The 23,200-nt window shown below is 31.1% G+C and overlaps 1 protein-coding gene across 2 annotated transcripts in view; it reads left to right on the forward strand.

Moving 5' to 3' along the window:
• The window catches only part of LOC123259568 (sialin-like), a 28,500-nt gene extending 9,699 nt beyond the window's left edge, over positions 1 to 18,801 (forward strand). For both annotated transcript variants that reach the window (XM_044720149.1, XM_044720159.1), the window contains exons 2-11: positions 505 to 609; positions 761 to 819; positions 907 to 1,115; positions 6,589 to 6,825; positions 7,701 to 7,785; positions 10,072 to 10,292; positions 17,275 to 17,427; positions 17,574 to 17,706; positions 18,135 to 18,376; positions 18,456 to 18,801. In XM_044720149.1, coding sequence (XP_044576084.1) covers positions 593 to 609; positions 761 to 819; positions 907 to 1,115; positions 6,589 to 6,825; positions 7,701 to 7,785; positions 10,072 to 10,292; positions 17,275 to 17,427; positions 17,574 to 17,706; positions 18,135 to 18,376; positions 18,456 to 18,704 — 1,605 coding nt within the window. In that variant the 5' untranslated portion in view covers positions 505 to 592 and the 3' untranslated portion in view covers positions 18,705 to 18,801. The remainder of the gene's footprint in view (positions 1 to 504; positions 610 to 760; positions 820 to 906; positions 1,116 to 6,588; positions 6,826 to 7,700; positions 7,786 to 10,071; positions 10,293 to 17,274; positions 17,428 to 17,573; positions 17,707 to 18,134; positions 18,377 to 18,455) is intronic.
• The last annotated feature ends 4,399 nt before the right edge of the window (positions 18,802 to 23,200 follow it).

A 23,200-nucleotide genomic window follows, 5' to 3' on the forward strand; every position in this document is an offset into this window, starting at 1 on the left:
ATTACTAATTAAATTGAAAAAATTCTCAATTAATAAATTGGAAATCTTTAATTATATTTATCAACTTTATTTCTTGTTTATTTTATTCGCGAATTGAATAAGTAATTTAAAATTGCGTTGGAAAATTTCAATTTAAAAGTTAAATAAAAAAGTTCAAGAAGAAGAAATACAAAATGGGCTCTTCATATTTATCCACAAAAGTTTTCGATCCAAATAGGTTTGAAGAACTTTACAAAGATCAAGAAAATTCTAATTGGATCTAGTTCAATCTCAAGTATTTTCCCGGAAATTAATCGAGTAACGCAAGCAATTATAAAAATATTTAGAACGATTAGAAAAAATTATTTTCACGGTTGGCAAGGGTAGATTGACTTTATGAACTTCACCTTTAACCTTATATTTTATAGAGAATATTGGAAAGCAATTAAAAACTATTTAGTTTAAAATTGTTTAAAACAGAATTAATCGAAGACAGTAAATAATTGATTGAATTTTTATTCCTAGAATCCAAGGTGATTGTGGATCGATATTGTTGCATTTCTTTCGTAAAGAAACGCACAATTTTCCTTGGTGATATCATCAGAGCAACACAATGGAAGATTCTGAGAGGTTCGAAGTTAACATTTACATAAAAAAAAACTATACTTTATTTATTTGAAATTGTAATATAATTACTCTATAAATTGATAAGAAAATACTGTAGAGACAATTGTAACTGAATATCAAAAGCAATACAATAATTAATTGATTTATTTTATAGTCAATATGAAAATTCTTCGGAATTCAAACGACCAACATACAGCTTGCGACGACTTTCGGGTAAAATTTTTATAATGATTATTATATGTTCTAAAAGATACTCTGTCAGTGGCGCCATCAGCTAAATAATTAATTTTTTCATTACAGACTTAGTTCCCGCTCGCGTGGTATTATATATGCTCTCATTTTCTGGATTTCTGGTATCTTTCATGATGAGAACAGATATAAACATCGCAATGGTTGAGATGGTTAAATTTCAACCAGTTCCCTCTGATTCAAATGTCACCAAGGACTCATATTGTTACGAGATATCAAACACAACTGCTTTATTAGATAACTCTACTAGTTCAACTGCAGTGAGTTATTAATAGAAAAATAAATACAAAAGCTAATTGCATGATTTTGTGAAATAATTAATCATGATTGTTCATTCGTATAAAAATGGTTTATTAATAAAATTTTGCTGTACACCCGTGAAAAAATATTCTGATCAGGGTTGATATGAGCTGATAAGGCCATATAAAAATTTTTGGTACGTTCATATCTGGCCTGATATGATCTGATATGTCCATATTTAATTTTTGATATGTCCTGATATGGCCTGATATAAAAAGTGGCCATATCAGGCCTGATCAAGCCTTATCAATTTGATATGTCTATATCAGACTTGATATAGCTTGATATGCTCATATCTAATTTTACATTATTTTTTAATAGGTCCTGATATGCCCTGATATAACCTTATAAAGTTATATATACTTTGATAAACTTGAAAAAAAAATTCCCTGATCAGGGTTGATATAACTTGATATGGATTCATATAGTCTGATATATTCATACCCTTACTAGCACATAAGTAGTCTTATGTACTCGTAAGAGTACTCTTTATATAAAGGCATACCCGAGTAAAAAAAACTATATATCCTTATATATGATTCATATCTAATTATATAGAAGCATATGTGATTCATTTATAATTATATCGATGTATATATAATTCATATACAATTATATATGAATCATATAGAATTCTATATAATTTTTTTTACTCCAGTGGGTATTTTGTGATTACCATAAAACATTCCCGAGTCGAAATTTCGATCGGATATTGAACCTCCTGATCCGAAATTGATCGTACTTTGAGCTCCATGGTCCGACTAGTTCGTATATTGAACTTCCTGATCCGAAATTGATCTTACTTTGAGCTCCATGGTCCGACTAGTTCCGATTTTGAACGTCTTGGACGTACTGTTTACCGAGAAATCGGATTTTGAACTCCTCGGTCCGACCGTTCATCGAGAGATCCGACTTTAAACCTTCAAGTCCGATAAAAGTAATAAATAAAATTTTATTAATTATAAATAATTATTGAACAAATTAAACTAATCACAAAAATAATTTCTGTCCATATTAACCTGTAACTTTCATGGATTTATTCTATTTATTTATACATTTATTATGTTTTTATAATTCCTCAAGCGCAATATAATTTGTGTTAAATTACATTTTTCGAGAAATAGTTCAATTTATTTTTTTTTTTTTTCAAAATCCTATGAATATATAAAGATAATATTATAATATGTGTTGAAATTAAGAAATTTTAAACACATACATCAAAAATATATTTACATTATAAAATACATCAGTTTTAAAAAATGTAAAAAACCTACTAGAAAATACTATTAAAAATAATTATTTATTCCTTGTAAACAATTTTTTCACAATATATATTCTTCAAATAAAGATGTAATTATAATAAATTCATACATATTTTTAATTAAAAAAAAATAAGTCTTAAATATATTTCTGATGTAATATTTAATACATAAAATGTAATTAGATTTTTGGCAAAAATCGTGATAAAACTTCATGGATAAGGTAAGAGCCCCAGTATATGCTCAGGCCCCAGTATATGCTCACTTCTGGTATTTTTTGCATTTATATAATTATTGAAAAAAAAAAAACGTTTAAAAAAATTTCCTTAATATTATTGAACTATTTCTGAATTTAAATTGATGATGTTATTAAATCTTACAATTTTTAATAATTAAGAATTAAATAATTTTTAAACGGCCGCTGTTATTTTGAACCATTTGCACAGGTGCCGCGTCGAGTAAAGTTTCCCAACAACGAAGACGCCTATTTCTAATTTGCTGTTTAACGGTTATTTTGTGCCTCAAATTTATAAACGTGTTGTTTTTAATATTTTAAAGTGTTTAATTTATGCAATAAAATAAGGTAAACATCGATTTTATGTTATTAATGAATTATTAAATGGTGATCTAGTACTAGTACCGTTTTTTTAGACATGTTCTAGTATATGCTCAATATTTATTTATTTTTAGTAAGAGGTTATGGCTTCTTGTAAGCATTTTTTAGATTAGACTTTACTTATAAGTTTTTAATGTTTTATCATAATTAAAATCTTATATTAAATTCACATAAATAAAATAAATTTTTTTTTTCGAGAAATATTAAAAAAAATTTATTTTAAGGTCATATATGAAATTCAATTCAATCAGTTTATTTTCACTTCTTCTTACTTCTATTATTCTCGTTCCGTGTTATTTATCGGTACTGCTTCATAGATTTGTGTCTGAATTTTTACACGCTTTTTATAAGCTTCATTTGTATGTTTGTTTGTAACCGACTCCTGTGAACTTGATTTTTGACCCACTTCAAACGGTCAGATTTCATTTAAACTTCGTAGACTTATCGAGGACCGATGACAATACATTAATTTGATGAGATTATTCCATTATCCTAATTAAGATCGTCAAGATTGAATGATTTTTTCACGCATCCTTCGCGTGAGAGCAAGAGAGATAGGGCAAGCGCGTGGTCTTGCGTATGCGTACTATTTTGATTCGAGCACTCGGCTCGGCACAATAGTCAAGGCAATAGTCATAATTATAGTTACTAATAGTAATCACGGAATTAATAGTAGTTTAAAATAAATAAACCAAACTAAAAAGTAGAAACTAAATAATAGTTTAAAAAAAAACTAAAAAAAACGCTTTTTATAGAAAACCAAACTAAAAAATAGAAAATAAATTTTAATAAATTTGAATTAAGAATAATGTAAAAATTTTAATAAATATAAATTAATAATAGTGTAAATAAGAAAAAAATGTATTTTATTTTAAAAAAGCGTGGGGTGCTTTTTAAGCTATTGTCGAAATAATAATCCTTCTACTTATATCTGTCAATAAAATATTTATAACTATTGACACCATGCACCCTACGCTTTTTTTTACAATAAAGTACATATTTTTCTTATTTACACTATTGTTAATTTACATTTATCCAAATTCATTTTCTCTTTTTTAGTTTGGTTTTCTATAAAAAGCATGTTTTTAGTTTATTTTAAACTTATTACTTATTAAATTAAATTTAATTACTTATTAAACTATATTACTTATTATATAGAAGCAAGGTGCTGCTAATGATTCTACCGCGACACCTTCAATGTTTTCAGTTTTATCGCACTTACATAAGAATGATCTTCTGTCATTTAAAAAATTATCACCATTAGCAACAAATACGTTATTTGCAACTACTCCACGAATAATAGTAAAGTGATGATTAATTTTACAATTACGAATGTTTTGTAAATAAATACAGCATGATCATTGCATAAAACAATAAATCAGTCCAAATTGGAGATGGTTATTTTTTAGATATTGCACCACTAAAGATTCTGTTTGCAAGTTATCTTTATACATTTCAGAGACATATAGCTTATTCTTTTTCATAAGCCTCAAGTATAGTCTTATAGTAATACTATCAATTAATAACTCACTTCATTGAATTTCAAGCATAATTATTAATGGAATATCAACATTTTCAAGACACTTGTAATTGGCAACACTGTAACAATTATCAGAAGTTTGATTCAAAATTTTTGTGTGTACTTTTTTGTCCTGACAAAAATTACGTACATTTTCATTTGCTGATAGTTGAATAAATTTTGTCATTATTATGAATTGGCTTTGAGATCTTGCTAGCTGCCTATCAATATGTCAGGTACCATGCAACAGTGTTAATATTTGATTATTCAGATCTTCGAATTCATAGCACGTATGAACCCACAAAAGTCCTAAATTTTTCACTGTCAGGTAAATGGATTAATGAGTGTATATTTAATTTATTGTTTAACCAAAACAATTGCATATCGTTAAAATTGATTTGGTCTTAAAACAATTAAAATGTAATAAGTTACAGTTAAATTTTTAATACTCTAATTTTAAACATTAAAATCTAAAATAAGATATTAAAAATATACAGAACAATGTACAAAGTCTAAGGTAATATAAGATAAGAACTTAGTTCTTGCATTTTTTTAACTAATAAACATTTGTAAAAAATAGTTAATTTTCATCTAAACACAATATCAAGTAACATAAATTATATAAATGATAAACCGTCACCTTACAGATTTAGTTTATGAGAATGATGAGATGTGCATCACCTCATCGGTCGTACGGCGTAGGGGTTAGTTATCGGTCTGGCAATCGCGCGGCTTGGGTTCGAATCTCGGTTAGAACGGAATGCGATTTTCACTTTATTTCTATAATTAGCAATAGTTAGGTCTAAATTAAGAGTCAAATGGTCTAACATTGCGTTACCTCTACATCAAAATCAAACTAAAAAAATGGCATTGAAAAATTCTTTTTTTTATAAATTTTTAATCAAATGGCATGAGCCAGACTTAAAAATTAATTATGGCCCAGTCCTGGTATTATTATTATTATTATCATTATAAAATACGATCAAGGCGTTCAAAATCGGACCGAATTTTTATTTCTGTCTGATCGTACTTTGGACTCCAGAGTGGTAAAAACGGAAATTTGTACCACTGTGGAGTTCAAAATACGATCAAATTTAACATGAAAATTTATCGTACTTTGAACTCCATGATCCGAAGTTGATCGTACCTTAGGAGGTTCAAAATACGATCAAAATTTCGACTCGGGTTCTCTTTTTCTATCTAAGAGTCTGTTACTCCAATGATTAACAATCTTTTAGTATATAGTATTTTTCGGATGAAATAATAGGAACTTAAAAAAAAAATTTAATTTCACAAAAATTATTAGTTTTGTCAAGTTCTAAAATTGTTAGCCAGGCCCTCCAGCAATATATAGTTCCATATACTAAACAAATAATTCCATCAAAATTTAAGCTTTCAATTCTGATTTTACTTCGATTATTTTTTTAATTTCAAAGAAATTGTAAATTCTAAAGCAACGAAGTACTTTAACAATATATCGTAGAATCATTTTTGCGATTTCATGTATACATAGATAATTTTATAAATCTACATATAGATACCATTATTATATATAAATATTGACAATTAATAATTAATAAATTAGATAAAAAATTTTGTTCACTACGAATCAATCATGTATACGATTTGCATTACTTGTAGTTATAATAAACTTTGTTCTCCAAATAAGTCTCTTAGGTAAGCGGGTAGTGAATTAGTCTTTCAAGCGGTAGGTCCATGGTTCAATTCCCACTCGCGCCGATTTTTTTTTTCCTATGGAAATAATTATATATAATTATGCCTAATTATACATAATTATATAGGGCCATTTTTCATTTATAATTATGTAATATAATGATATATAATCTATTTTACCCGGGTGGGTACAGAGTCTGATATACTTACATAAGGCATATATAGTCTGATATGGCCAATTTCCATATCAGGCCTGCTATGGACGGTTTATATCAGGCCTGATATAGTCTGATCAGAAAATTTTTTCACGGGCAAGGTACCTCATTTATGGTTTTATCAATTAAAGTAATTCAATGTTTATTTAGACGACTGGTGAATTTGATTGGAGCCCAAAAATACAATCTACTATAACAAGTAGCTTTTACTGGTGTTATATTCTCTCACAAATAGTTGGTGGTGTTCTTACCCAACATTTTGGGACAAAGACTGTTTTTGGCGGCTCACAATTACTTACTGCCATATGTAGCCTACTTATACCTACCGCAGCGGATCTGCACTATGGAGCGATGATTACCTTAAGAAGTATTCAAGGAATCGCTAGTGTAAGTTTCTTATACATACATATTAATATTTAATTTTGCATAAACTAAAAAAAAAATAACCTTTAACGAGTGACTTTAGTGCATTGATTGTTTTCTTGATTGTGTATACATAACGTTTAATACTGTAAATTATTTATCTGTCAATTAAAAAAATAATAATTATATTACTTTCGTAGAACATAATTTCAAAATTTTCATAATTTTATTGTTTTTAAATTTATCTATTTTTTCTACCGAAGTTGCTTTCTAGATCACAAAATGTTCTACACAACATTGATATAATTTTTTTATGTAAGAAACATTGGTAACAAATACTTTTACAGAAATCTAAACATAAATTAAGTTTTAAGCTATGATGTTTCTAATAAAAGTGTCGTGGAATTTTTTCGAATTAAAGTTCTGAGCCGAACGAGAAAAAAATTTTTTAGCAAATTAACCATAAAATTTTAAAGATTTAATTTATTCTGGAACTGGATCATTATTATATATTAAATTTAAAAAATTAATCCATTGATATACGTTTAAAATTAATTTTTTAAGAATGGACTCCAAAACTACCCAATTATTTATTTTTTAGTGACACGTTTTTTTGGTTTGGTTTTGAAAAAGAATTTTTTCCTCTTGGTTATTATTTGAAATGTTACACATATTATGATAATACTTTTAGTTAAATATTACTATAACTATGGTAAGAAAATAAATAAAAATTACATTGCTAATTTTTTTTTTACCATACTTAACATGTGCTGTTTATATAAGGTGTATTCATACATTCAATCGCACACCTTAAACTTTTAAAAATTAAATCAGTATAAAATTTTGCATGTATGTAAAAACGTTTATGATATTTATTAAAAATGTTTATATAATTTTAGGGCTTAACCTGGCCGGCAATGTATGCGATCGTCGGGCATTGGATTCCACCAGTTGAACGGTCGCGTTTCATGTCATCATTCCAAGGTAAAAAAAAAAAATTTTGTTACTATGTATGAAAAATCCGCATAACCCGATTCGAAAAAATGAGCTTATATGAATTGTTTTAATATAGAAGTTAAGTTAATTTTTTCAACTCGGGATACTCCACTAAAAACATTTTTTGTGTTACAGTGAAACTTTAATAATCTCGCCTTAGACTATGTAACATGTGTCGTGATTAATTATTACATATGAATTTTATTATTTTATTTCTCTATAGATATTTATTCTACTTGCCATCAAATATATTTTGTCTATCATACATATTTATTATATTTTCATACAGATATTATATTGATAAATATATAATTCTTTCAGTCAATCATATCGGAATAATATTTAAGAGAATTTTTTCGCAATAAGTAATAACCAATTTATTGAAATTCTTTCAGTCAGTTGTTCCACATGGATCACCGATTATTCTATGATTATTATAATAACCATATAATTGTTATGGTATGACGAATTTTTTAATAGAATTGAAACATGTGTACATAATCTCTTGCGATCATTATAAAATTTTGAAAATTTATTTTTTTACTGATTTAGCTCCAACGTAGCTGAATTCACCGGACCGCGAGGTATACTCGATTGGCAACCGCTCAACAGCATGAGAACGGCATGAGTATACTTCCAGCCTGGTTGAATCAGTTCAGCTTGATACACGCACGTTGAACGGCATTATAAACTGAAATCAACCAAATATTAATCTTTCCCATACCGTAAAAAGATATATATTATCATAATATCTTACACTAAATTTTAACAATTAAAGAGCATGGATCTTTTGTTATAAGAGAAGGGCCGCACAAAATAGGTAGTCAAAATTTTTTGTAGTATTTTTTTTTTAATTTTGAAGACGCTTGAATTGTCTTTCAATAACTGTATCCGATTTACGTTTTTATCTACAGTACAAAACCTGTTGCTTTCATTTTTAATTTTAACAATCGCTGATTGTCCATGTAAAATAAAACAATAGTTAAAAATTTAATTTTGTAATAGTTTAGTAGTACGTTCATTAATTTCTATGAGATCTAGCCAGTTGTACATTATTTTTAAACAGATTTTTTGAAGAAGCTTTCGAACTACCGAATCAACTTCAGAATTAAATTACTTTTGAAGCTTGAAATCTGTGTTGAATTACATAAATTTAATTTAAATTAATTGATTTATTTGGAGGTAATCATTGGTAAAAGGATTTCAAAATACAAACATAAAATTTTTTTATGCCTTCATAATTTTTAATTTTTGAAAGAAGTATATGATTTTTTGAGTAACGAGTAAAACGAATATAAACTAACTAATTAAAAAAAAAAAAAAAAAAAAAAAAAACAGACCACCAAAATGCAGTCGACGCTCTCTGTATTGGACCTCTCTGTATTTGACCACATTCTTCCTCTATATTTGACGATTTTACACAGCTCTTATGGACAAGGACGAGTCAAATACAGAGAATGGTCCTGTACGGGCGAGTCAAATACAGAGAGCGTTGACTGTGAAATCGTTTGACACAATTGCAAAGTTATGAAATTTTCTACTGATAGTTGATTTATATTTTCATGATTTACTTCTTCGCTACAAAAATAAAAAAATAATATTGATTCCTCCAAAATCAAGTAACCTTAAAAGTGGCCAATATTTTATTTTTTAACTATATTATTAGTCATATTTTATTTATTAATTTTTTTGAACATAAAAATCTTATTTTTAATTATGTTCAAAACGATATTTGAATGGTTTTTTTTTCAACAGGAGCAAAAAGTAACAGATTTATAGACAAACAAACAAATGATTGATTATCATTTTGCCCGGCTTTTCTCTACTGACTTATTTCAATCTCTCTAAATAAATAAATCATAACACTCAATATCATGGAAGAAATTTCACTTTGGATTGCTAAAAACAGATCATTTCTCGCCTGTCAACAACTCACTTATTGCAAAAGTTTCATTGTTTCACCTTAGACGAATTCTTTTCTTCCTCTCGATTCAGAAAACTTTTTTTTTACAATTACTGTTATTTTTTTCATCACTTATTTAAATCATTCATTAAATCACTCAATCAGTTCATTTGTCGCTGGTCAGTACCGTCCTTCTTCACAGTAAAACTTCATTTGGATCGCATTACAGAGTGAACGTGCTGACATGGAATATTTTCGGTCATCCCGCGGCACAGGTTTTGTGGCTTCAATACATTTGCTCAACGTCATGTTTCATCTTCTACTTGGTCATGGGGTAAGCTACTCCTAACACAACGATTATCTATATTCAGGGTTCAGCTTCGGAATTGGCTTGACGTACTTCCTCTGCGGGTCTATCATCGCCCATTATGGCTGGAGAGTCGTCTTCTACACGACTGGCAGTGTCGGGGTTATATGGTGTGTGCTGTGGTATTTCTTCGCCTTTGATACGCCGGCCTCTCATCCCAGGATATCGCACCAAGAGCGCCAGTACATCCAAGGCAGCGTTATCCATCAAGTTGGAAGTACTGAGGTAATTATATTTTTTTTCATTGAATTTTTCATCGATTTGAGTAGAAGCTTATTTCAAATCAATCACCTATCTTTTGAGATTTGTTTACAATAATTAAATAAAAAATTAAAATAAATAATTCGGTATTTTATTTTTTTCAATTACAATTTTTTTTTTTAAATACATAAAAACGCTATGCTAATTCAGTAGTATTTTTCATCAAATACACTGAGAAAATCTTACTTAATTAAAAAGAAAATATACTTTTGAAAATTTCACTCTTGTTTCGAGATATTCAGTTCTCTTAATTCAAGGAATCCACTCTTATAATCCTAATATAAAATTGAGATGAAATGTATGTGGCATCAAACTATTCGTAACGTGATTGGTCGAATATATCATAAGCATGAAAATATATGTAGTATCTGGTTTTATAGGATAGGATACTAAATGTTTATTAAGTTGTTATTTTTAAGGTATCACGGGGCGGTTAATTTAAAGTGAGTATTTATTAGAAAACATTGACAGAGTTAAAGGACAGAGGTCTGTCGTACATCGAAGTTAAGTAGGAACTCTCTCTTCGAGTCCCATACAATTAGATCTTACTTACTACCTGGGTTTCTCACCCCCGCATCAGTCATACTTCGTTCTTACACTCTCTGTACTTATAATGTACATTTTTGCCACGAGACAAATCTATACTTCCGTTCCTACGCATACAAAAATTTTCTAAACTATCTTAACTAAACATCTGTTATTTGTGAATTTTTCTTCATCCCTTTATTTACAACCTTTTGAAAAAAATACTTACTGCTAAGTACAAAGGTGCAATAAAACAATAAAATAGAAAAACTTAAATCTAAAAATGACCATTCCACATTCGGCCATCCTGCATCGACAATTGCCCTCAATTGTCATCGTCTGTTTCCACATCTGTTGTTTTGTAGTTTTCTTCCGGACCCATTCCCCATGGCTTCAAATGATCGGCTGCTGTGGATGTATGTTGAGGCCCTTCGTGCTCGCCTACCTTCTCAACGACATAGCGATCACCCCTTAGTAATTTAGTAATGCGATAGGGACCCAAAAACTTTCCTCTAAGCTTTAAGCCTGGCCCGAACTGCGTCCTCTGAATAGCTACTAAATCTCCTTCCTCGTAAACATTTGCTGGTTTACGATGTTTATTAAACCCTCGGCGATTTTCCTCTTGGGTTTTTTGTATCTTCTCTCTTGCTTTTTCTCGTAGTTCTTTTCGGTCTTCTTCGAACTGCGTGGTCCACTCTTTCTCTAGCAATTCTTTTAAATTCCAGTCGTCCTTGAGCCGCATGTTAACTCCAAATAACAATTGGCAGGGTGCTTGTCCAGTACTGCGGCTTGGAGTTGCGTTGAGATACTTCTGCACATTTTCCACGTGCTTATACCAGTTTTCCGGCGTTGGAGCGGCCATCTTCGTGAGAAGCGGAATAAGAGTTCGATTAACTCTTTCGACTTGTCCATTTCCTCTTGGAATACCCGTTACTATTAGCGAATGTTCAATCTTTTCACTTTCACAGTATTCCTGAAAATCTCTTGATGTGAAAGCCGTGCCTCGATCAGAGATGATCCTTCGAGGATTCCCAAAAATACTAGACTGACTACGCAGTCGATGAAGCACTTCAGCGGTGTCTGTCGATTTAGTTGGATACAGCCATACAAATTTGCTAAAAGCATCCACAACCACAAATATGTGTTTGTATTTCTTTGGTGTATTAGTCATTGGCCCAACATGGTCAATATGGTAAGTGTCGAGTGGAGTATCACCTTTATAAATAGGATGCAATAATCCCTCTTGTTTACCTTGTTTTCTTTCAGTTAATATACAGTCGATACAATTTGTGACTACCTGCTCAACCTTCGGACGCATTTCTTTAAACCAGAAGTCCCTTTTTACAATGGCTTCGGTTTTGGTAACACCAAAGTGTCCTCGCTCGTGCGCTCTTTTGATTACCTGCGCTTCCATACTCTTCGGTACAACTACTAATGGCTCACCATTTACACTTTTGTACAATAGTTGGTTTTTTAATAAATATCCGTTGGCTTCATTGCGCGATGCGGCATCTATAATTTGCCTAAGACATTCATCTTTGTCTTGTGCACTTCTCAATCGCGCAATCAACCCATCGTCATTTTCACAAACATACAATACTTCCGGTAAAGAATGTCTACTAAGCGCGTCAACATGTGGCATGTTTTTACCTGGTCTATGCTCTATTGAATAATTAAAATCAGCAAGCAAAATTACCCATCTCGCAACTCGCAAACATACTTTCTCTTTGCTTACAGTAGCAGTAAAAGCTTGACAATCGGTTACAATCTTAAACGCTATATTAATCAGATACACTCTAAATTTCTCTAGCGCTTTTACAATAGCCAATACTTCTAATTCATAACTACTATATCTAGATTCAGCATCCGTCGTTTTACCACTCGCATAATATACAGGATGAAATTGACCGTCATTACAATCTTTCTGCATTAATATCATACCATACCCTAAACGAGATGCATCTGTGTGCAACTCGGTCTCTGCACCATGACGATACAATTTTAAAACAGGCTCACACACTAATGCAGCTTTTAATTTCTCGAAAGCTTCTATCTCTCTCATACCAAATACAAATTTAACGTCTTTTTTCAGTAAATCAGTCAATGGTCGGGCAATTAGTGAATATCCAGGTATAAATTTACGAAAATACCCTGTCAGACCCAAAAAACTTTGAACCGATTTTACTGTCGTAGGTCGGGGAAAATCTCGTACAGCTAATGTTTTTGCCTCTGACGGGCGAACAGTACCCCGGCATATTACATACCCTAAATAATCAACAGTCGTCTTAAAAAATTGACATTTCTCCCACTTTATGATTAACCCATACTTAGCTGCGTCTTTAATCACTAACTTTACTCTTCTCAAATGCTCTTCAGAAGTTTTAGCTTTAATAATAATGTCATCCATATACACTACTACAATTCCTTCATGTATTAAATCTTTAAAAATGTAATTGATATAACTTTGGAATACCGTTGGACCAATACATAAACCAAACGGTAATCTAACAAACTCGTACTGACCGTCGGGTGTTACAAACGCTGTATACTTGATACTACCTTCGTCCATCCAGACATGGAAAAATCCGTTTTTCAAATCTATTAATGTAAACCAAACGTCTTCGGCTAAAGCATCTATTGAGTCTTCAATAAGTGGTAATGGAGAAAGAGGTCTTAACATAATAGCATTTATCTTCCGATAATCTACACAAATTCTAAGCGTACCGTCCTTCTTTTTAATCAAAACAATCGGACTTGCATATTCCGAAGTAGAGGGACGAATAATACCCTCTTCTAACCATGAATTCATTAAGTCATTTACTTCTTTTTCGCTCTGAAGGAGCCAATCGGCGCGGTCGTGATACTACTGGCTTATCCGATGTCAAAATTATTTTCGCGCGTATACCAACGTCACGCGTAGCTTCCGGTTTATAATTTGAAACGATCTTTTTAATTTCTTCACGATAATGCTCCTCCTTAATGTGTGATAATTCAAGTTCTTTCGTCTCGTCTATAGTGTTTATTTTATAAATGTGCGGCTTTGTCTCCTCGTCTGTACTTTCATCAGCGTCTAATTTAAAAAAAGTAACTGTGCCCCGTCTGACTCTAAGTTCTACCTGGTCCAAAAAGTCAGTGCCCAGTATAACCGAACGTCTAAGTATTGAGTCGGGTACAACATGAAAATCTACATTAAACTTATAATTTTCTGCCATCATGCTGGTAGTAAACATACCTAAGGTCTCAGTCATCTCAGCTCCCAAACCTTCAAAACATACCTGTTTGTTACACAAAGGTGGTGATCCTAGATTTTTGTACTCCCTCATACTCATTAACGTTAAATCGCTACCAGTGTCTACTAATGCTAAAATCTTACTGTCTTTAATCTTAATTTCCTTCTGGTATTTTTCTTTAGCAGGACGCGACACTAAATACACTTCCTTCGACTTCAGTGGACACTCGGAGGCTATATGCCCAAATTCTCCGCACTTAAAACACTTTTTCCCTTTTTCTTTTTCGGGACACATCACACTCACGTGGTCTTCTCCGCCGCAGTTGTAACACTTTGTACTCGTCTTCTTTCCTGAGGTTGAAACGGCACCTCCTGGACTTCCTTTTCTTCCTTGGTTGTAGCTCTGCGGTCGTCCTGTCTTCTCCAACTTCTTCTCCGGTGGTCGTGCTTTTGATTTGGACATCTCTTGTTTCATTTTCTCATACTGTCCAAATTTCTCTTTAAGCTGTTTAAAATCTTTAGCTCCATATAGCACAGCTTTATTTACGACATCATCAGGAATACCTTCTATTATGTATTGTATCACATCTTGTATCTTTAGCTTCGCTGGTGATGCAATCTGCAACATTTTATATGCGTATTCCTGCAGAGTTTCCTCACTCTTCTTCTTTCTCTTGCTCAGCTCTCGATGAATTTTCAAACAATCGACAGCTTCCTCGAACTCTTCTTTCAAAGATTCTTTCAGCTTCTTCCACGTTTTCGCGCACTTTTCGTAGTTCACGAACATTTTTGCTGATCCGTCTAATAACCTTTTGGCGTATGTAATCTTCAGGGTCTCGTCCCACTTGCAAAGCTCCGCCATTTCTTCAAAATCATCCAACCACTGCTGGACATTTGTGTGGTCATCCCCACTGAATTTCTCTAACGCACCTTCAACGTCTTTAAAGGTAATTAATCTTCGTGATTCTTCACGTCTATTTGCGCCATCGTCGTCTTCGTCGTTGTATCCTCGGCCATCATTCACAGGATTTCGGATACGTACATAATGGTTTCCTCTTCCTGGGAGTCCCTCAACATTGACAGCTCGAGCGTCTTCAAAGTCGTCTTCTTCTTCGTCGTCTACAAGGTCTGCAATATTTTCTTCATCATCGTCGGCTACATGATCCCGTTCCACCAACAGTGCAGCTCTTAGCCTCGCCAACAACTCTGGTTTTCGACCTGTCACCCGGAGGTTCCGGCGCCTTAGCTCCTCTCTGAGCTGTGAGACTCTCAGTCGCGGAAGTTGGTCGTCTTCCAAATCCGCCGCGGCAACACCTCTTGCAACCTGGTCAATTAAATCGTCCATGGCTTACTAACTCGCGCACTTATATGAACTTTCACACAACACCGACACGTCTTTTACACACTTTTTATTTTCCGATTTTCCGTGGTCCCGGACGAGCCCCCAAATGTAGTATCTGGTTTTATAGGATAGGATACTAAATGTTTATTAAGTTGTTATTTTTAAGGTATCACGGGGCGGTAAATTTAAAGTGAGTATTTATTAGAAAACATTGACAGAGTTAAAGGACAGAGGTCTGTCGTACATCGAAGTTAAGTAGGAACTCTCTCTTCGAGTCCCATACAATTAGATCTTACTTACTACCTGGGTTTCTCACCCCCGCATCAGTCATACTTCGTTCTTACACTCTCTGTACTTATAATGTACATTTTTGCCACGAGACAAATCTATACTTCCGTTCCTACGCATACAAAAATTTTCTAAACTATCTTAACTAAACATCTGTTATTTGTGAATTTTTCTTCATCCCTTTATTTACAACCTTTTGAAAAAAATACTTACTGCTAAGTACAAAGGTGCAATAAAACAATAAAATAGAAAAACTTAAATCTAAAAATGACCATTCCACATATATGCAAATGCTACAGTCAGGCGCGCGCTTGCGCGCGTAAATTCAAATTCTAGTCCTAATATAAAATTGAGATGAAATGTATGTGAAACCAATTTATTTGTAATGTGATTGGTTGAAAATATTTATTCTCATTCTGATTGGTTGAAAACGAATATAATATACATAAACGACACATAAATATATCATGAAAATAAATATGAGGCGCGGCTTGCGCGCGCAAATTTGAATTCTAGTTTAGATGAAAAATATGAAAATATATCATGTAAGCAAACTATTCGTAACGTGATTGGTCGAATATATGATAAGAATGAAAATATATGCAAACTCAATAGTCAGGCGCGCGCTTGCGCGCGCAAATTTAAATTCTAGTTTACTCTTGAATGAAAAACATAAAACTCTTAGATGAAGAGAAAAAATTCGTTATTTAAGAATTTTAAAGAAATTGGTTTCTTTCTCATGCACTAGAGCTGCCTTTCTTTACAGACTATCGCTCACTTACTTCCACTCACGTAAAATATCGAAAGTCACTAACTTCAAACATTTCTTTTAAAAAAATGAATACTGTTCGTTTGTGTTATTTTTGATAAAAAATACTTGTTATAACTTCAATTAAATATTCTCAGTTTTTCTCAAAAATTGTAAGAAGAGTATGGTTGTTATTCAATAAAATGTTCACTCTAACTACGGTCAAGATAGGGAATATATGTTAAATGTATGATGTTTAATTGCTAATTTTGAAAATTAGCACCGCAAGGACTATTAAAAAAAATTTATTCGTATAGAGGACTCTTAAAAGTACGCGTATTAAAAAATTGAAGAATATTGTAAGAAAAGTGATTTTTCACAGTACCTTCTTAAACAAAGCATTTTACTCATTTTCAAACAAAATAATTTATATTTTACTAAAAAATTTGTTTCTCTCGAATTAAGAGTATTTTATGGTATACTTATTTTGAATGATGTGACTTTTTCTTATGTCAAAAATAAAATTTTTAAAGAAAAAATAAATTATTTTTAATTGAAGTAAATTGTAATTTTCGATTAAGAATTTGATTGTATCTTACGAAGATAATATACTCTTGATCGAATTTGATGGAATTTTTATGCCATGAAAATAAGTTTCAAGTAAACGAATTCTTGAATTAAATCGTAAAGTTCTCTTCAAAGTAATTTTCTCCTTTTTTTCTTGTTTTTTCATAGAAATTGTCAATTGTAAATAATTAATGCTATTATTAAAATTAGCAAAGCATTGCACTAATAAACGTAACATTTCACACAGCAAGCGATGCCAGTACCTTGGAAGTCTATTTTAACCTCATGGCCAGCATGGGCAATTGGAATTACAACATTTGGAAGAATATGGGTGCATTATGTGTTTATTATTCCTGGTCCTATGTACATGAAGACTGTCCTAGGCTTCAGCATCCAAACTGTAAGTATACTAAAAATATTTTAATAAATATCATAGTAAAGATATTGCATCAATATATGCAATTTTTTATCTATATAAGCACAATGATATATTTAATGGTTTACATTTTTCTATTATAAAATTTAAATTAACTTCTTGAATTTCAGAATGGATTCCTTTCTGGAGCACCGTTTATCTGTAGCTATTTTAGTTCTGTCGTTTTTTGTTACATTGCGGATGTTCTTGTGACGAGACAATTAATGACTTTAACTAATGTACGAAAAATGTTCACAGCCATATGTAAGTAGAAAGTTTATTGATTTTCATAAGTCATTTATCTGTCGCACTATAAGCAGACACTTGGATTTATTTATTTAAATAATTTTTTTTTAGAAAAATCTATCTGATATATTTTTGAACTTTTAACGAGTTTTTTCAATAAACAATTATTAAATAACAACAAAATAAAATGTAGTCATTCATTGGCTGTAGAAAAAAAATTTTTGCCTCAAAAAAGTATTGAAAATCAATTATTTTGGATAAAAACTTCATTTGGCAAATTTTTTTTTTTTTTTGAAAAATAAAATTAAAAACAGTAAGACTCTTTATTGACAAAAAAATTAGGAAAGTCACTCGTTGAATGAAAGATTAAAATGAAAATAAAACACTAATTTAATGTTATGTACTGAAAACAAATATTAATATGGTTACATTTGGTTTTTAAATAGCTCAAGTTATTCCGGGATTACTAGTACTTCTAATTGGATATTTAGGCTGCAACATAGTAATTGTTCTCATTATATGGTTTATTGCTGTAACACTTATCACAGCAGCCTACGCCGGTGCTATGGCTAATATCGTAGACATAGCACCAAATTTAGCTGGACCAGTTTTAGCATTCGCTCAAACAATTCACATGACTGCTAGCTTCTTGTCACCTCAAGCAGCTGGACTATTTACTGATAAAAATGTAATACTTTTTTTTTACATTTATTTATTATTATTTCTTATAGAATAAAATAATTAATTGTCGCTTGTTTCTTCAACAGCAAACTCTTGATGCATGGAGAAACGTTTTCGGCCTCACCAGCGGTATTGCATGTGGTACTTATATTGTCTACCAAATATTTGGTACCGCAGAAATTCAACCGTGGAACTATGTCGATCAAAAGCGCTCTCAGCCAGTCGACAACGACATTGAGCCGCTGAATGATTCGAACTTAAAAAACGGTAAAAATCTGCCCAATCGTTCTAACAATCCAGAACAACCAGAATTAATAAATGATTATTCGCATTGAAAATTTATGTACTTGAAAAATAAGACTTTAATAAGTTTAATACTATATTTATCACTTAAGAGAAAAAAATAATTACTTACGACACTGTCAAATATTACTTATACTACTACTATCATTATTATTATTATTATTATTATTATTATTATTATTATTATTATTATTATTATTATAATTATTATTATGTATGTTAAAACAAATGCATTCAATTGAGTGCGTGACTTTAATTCCTGTTACATTGGCAGTTAGAATAAGCTTGTATTTAAATCTAGAAAAAGAGAGTATTTTTGTGAAATGAAAATCTCAGGTAATGTTTTACCAATTTATTATATATTATTAGATTATAGATGATTTATTAAATGGGCACAATTGGACTCCAATAATATTATATTTATAATAATGAAACTTCAGTTTTAAATATCTTTAAATCTTCGGTTAAAATATGAATGTACTTACCAAAATAATTAGTTATCTCTCTGTAAAGTATATTTTCACAAATGTACGAAAATTTTCAGTCTTGTAAGCAAGAAAACAGCTCTAAAGACATTCAAAAAAATAATTTATGAAAAATAAATCATTTTGAGATAATAATAACCAAGTAGAACCAAGTATAATAATAACCATAAGTTTTAGAGCTTTTGGCCTACAAATTAATTTTTAGATTTTTTCTAGATATAATTTACAGAAAATCAATTACAAACATTAATTCGGATGTAATATCTAGTCTTAAATAAAAATTTCAAAGTAAATTTATATTTTTAGCGGGTTATTTTACATAAATTTATTTTAAAATATCAGTAAACAAAATTTTTTACAAAATGATATAGCTTACAAATTAAAAATTTTAAGTTAAAAATTTATATATTTTTTTTATTCGATTTTGAAGGTACTTAAAAAAAAACGTTAGCTCAAGAGTACAAACTTATATATGTTCTTGGAGTTCAATCGAAACTCTTATAATTGAAAATGTGATTGATTCACACTATAAGTAAAAATAATTTCACTTTTTAAGTGAAGAAATATTTTTTTTATTAATTACTTGTATTTTTATTTTATATATTATATAATAATGAATAATTATCTGCGTAGTTGTACTTTGAAAGTAGAATTATTTTTAATTTTTATAAACAAAACATCACTTATAAATAAATGAATGAGTAAAATTAAGCATAAAAAATTAAGGTTTTAAAATGAAAAATGATAGTATACAGAGTTCGTAATTCTAAATCAAATAAAAAAACTTTTAAATACTTAAACCTAAATATAACACTTTGCAAATATCTTTTTTAAAAATTAAAGTTGTTAAAAATCGTATTTGAAATAGATATACTGTGTTAAAAGTACGCGCTAATTAAAAAGTAATGATATACAAGATTAAACTTATGAGTGCCTTGTTGTAAAGTTATAAACAACATTATTATAGTATGTAAAATAAATAATTAATAATCAATTTTTTGTAATGTTCCCTTTATAGTTGCAAAGTAATAAAAGAAAAAAATGATTATATATTATGTCTGTATAAATACGTAATTATGTAACACTGTTATTGTAATAAAAAAGAATGTATAATTAATAATCAATACGCTGTAAATTTGTGGAATTCGTGCGAATGTATAGTGATTATATTTGAAAGAATAAATATTATAAATAGCTAGTTATTTATTTTATTACATTAATGATGAATTTAAATGTTATTTATAAAAATATTTTCAAATAAAAATAAAAGACAATAATAACTTATCCAACAACACTTTTCATTTTTGATTGTATTTATTTTTTTCATTTTAATTAATTTTTAACTTCCCGCTAAGAAAATTGAAAATTTTCAAAAATCGGAAAGTTATTGGTTTTACTCCGTTTTTCGAAAATCGAGTTTTCATCGGATCTCGACGTTTCGAGGTCCTAGGAAGCTTTCCTGACTACTTTCATGATGATGTCCGTACGTCTGTATGTATGTGAGTGTGTGTTTTTTTTTTTTTTTTGTTTTAAGGGGGGGGGGAATCCTTTTTACGGATTCTAGGCATAGTTGTTTGGCCTGGATATGTGGCGACTCGACGCAGTGTCATACTAAAACTCGACGCTAGCGCCCCTACCCACTAAACTCTAAACCCCTTTTCCTCTTTCCCCTAATCCCTCATGGAAACCGCCGTTAGGCATTATTTCATGAGGGGAGGATCTAGCTACTGCTCTTTCTTCTGGTAGCTAAGGTGTTATTTTACCTTTCTTCTAGTTGTTGTCATTTGCTCTTCTTCTTTCGATGGAACGCAAGTCTATAAGGACTTCTGTTGCAAATGTGCTGATGGCGTTCCAGGAGGCTCTTGATGACAACATTGCTGTGTGTGTGTGTGTGTGTGTGTGTGTGTGTGTGTGTGTGTGTGTGTGTGTGTAAACCTCTCGTAACTTTTGAACAGCTTGACCGATTTCATCGCGGTTGGTGTCATTCAAAAGGGCTTTGCCAAACTTAGATTTCCTGTAAGTTGGAATCGATTCGGACCAGTAGATTTCGAAAAATTGCAAAAAAAGTGATAAAAAAAGTTGTTTTTTTTTATTTTTTTTAAATATCTCCAAATTGGCTGATCCGATCAACTTCAAAAACTAATCAGCTCTTAACTTGGAAAACCCGCATCGATCGCCACATAGAGCGTCAGAATCGATTGATGCGTTCGTGAGATATCGTTGTCGAAAAAAATCGAAAAAAGTGTTTTTTTGTAATAACTCCGAAATTTTTCATCAGATCAATTTTTTGTCCTAAATTTTTTATAGAGCTCAAACAACCACATCGATCGCCGCCTACTGCGTGAAAATCGGTTGATTTATTATAAAGTTACAGCAGTTTGAAAATTAGAAAAATCGTGTTTCATCGAATTTCGATAAAATTTTTGAGCTCGAAGAGCTCAAAAGCATAGCAAAGCTATCTCTTTGAGCTCGGAGAGTTCAAAATAACACATAAATTGTATTTTTGAGCTCGAAGAGCTCAAAAACGTCATAAGTGCAATTTTAAGCGCCTAGGTACGGAATTAGCGGGAAGTTGCAGGGATGGCCTTTAGGGTCAACCGTTTTTCTAATTTTTATTTTATGTTATGTTGAATTTTTACAGTGAATTAACCGGATCCCATCCCCCCCCCTTATAGTCCCTCGGCCGAGGATTACGAAAAACTAGGTTATTTTGTTCTCCGATGGTACATTTAATTGTTATTAAAATTTGATTGTTTAAGCCGCTATAACTCAGAAAGGGCTGATTTGACGGGAAAGTTTATTTAAAACAAAATGTTTAAAATTGAAAAACCAACAAAAAATGTTCTTGTCAATTTTTCGATAAATGAATATTTTCAGAAATATCGCGAAATACAATAAGTAGCAGTCGGACCTCTCTGTCGCACGCACGCATCCTACGGATTCCATCGACAAACGATAAGCAAATAGAAAGACGAAAAAAAATTAAAAACTCGGCGCCCATCGAGAAATAAAGGATGAACGCAAAGTGTACCTTGAAAAGACACATTCTAGATTGTAGAAAAATTAATGAGAGTTTATCCACCCCATAGAAACAAAGCAACAGCTCCTAAATCTGAGGTTGTTTCGTAAATTTGACGAATTTTAACATTTAAAAATTCTTTTTTTGAAGCCCACTAAAAATTAAGGGAGAAAACTCATGGAAATCATAGGGTACTCTCTAAAAAAAAATTTCCAGATCCATAATCAATCAATCTACCCCACACAGTAGAAAATTTTGCGTCAATGCGTCAAAAAATTTTGTGTTAAAAATTTTTATGTTAAATATTTAACACTTTTTTGTGTCAATTTAACACTTTTTTGTGTTAATTTAACACAATAAATGATAAATTTACATATAAAAATGTTAAATATTTAACACAAAAATTTTTAACACAAAGTATTTTGACGCAATGACGCAACATTTTTTACTGTGCATGGACACGGAGAAACAGTCCCATAAGAGGCGATTTTTAGTGAATTTTTACATTCAAAAATTCATTTCTCTATGTCCACTGGAAATTAAGGAAGAAAACTCATGCACTTGTAAGACTCGAGGTTTATATTTTGTATACCACTCATATTTATTTATACATCTACAAGTAATAACCCGACAATGACTACGGAATGAGACAGTTAATAAAAGCCAATATAATTAAGGGATGACAATGACTGGGTGACGTTGTATTAGGACCCATCGCGTGAGGTCCTCATGAAGGGTGGCGTCGGAATGCCCCTAACAATCTCTCTCGTAGTCCTCTCAACCCTCGTTGAGTGGGGGCGAGTCTTATCACGGGCTGGGGGTAAGGCCTTACGTCACAGATCTCGGGCCTCACGATACTCGACAGCCGTCAGCCTCGGCAATAAGAATAGCGTTGCTTACAGTCGGCCGTCCTGATGATGCTCGCGTCCTCGCGACTAGTGGTCAGCTGCTCGTTCGAGTGACCATGTCACTTTGCCTGCTATATCACTATTTTCGATCTAAAATAATATTCGAGTATTATCAG

Source organism: Cotesia glomerata, linkage group LG1 (assembly GCF_020080835.1).
Source record: "Cotesia glomerata isolate CgM1 linkage group LG1, MPM_Cglom_v2.3, whole genome shotgun sequence".
NCBI classification, from domain to species: Eukaryota; Metazoa; Arthropoda; class Insecta; order Hymenoptera; family Braconidae; genus Cotesia; species Cotesia glomerata.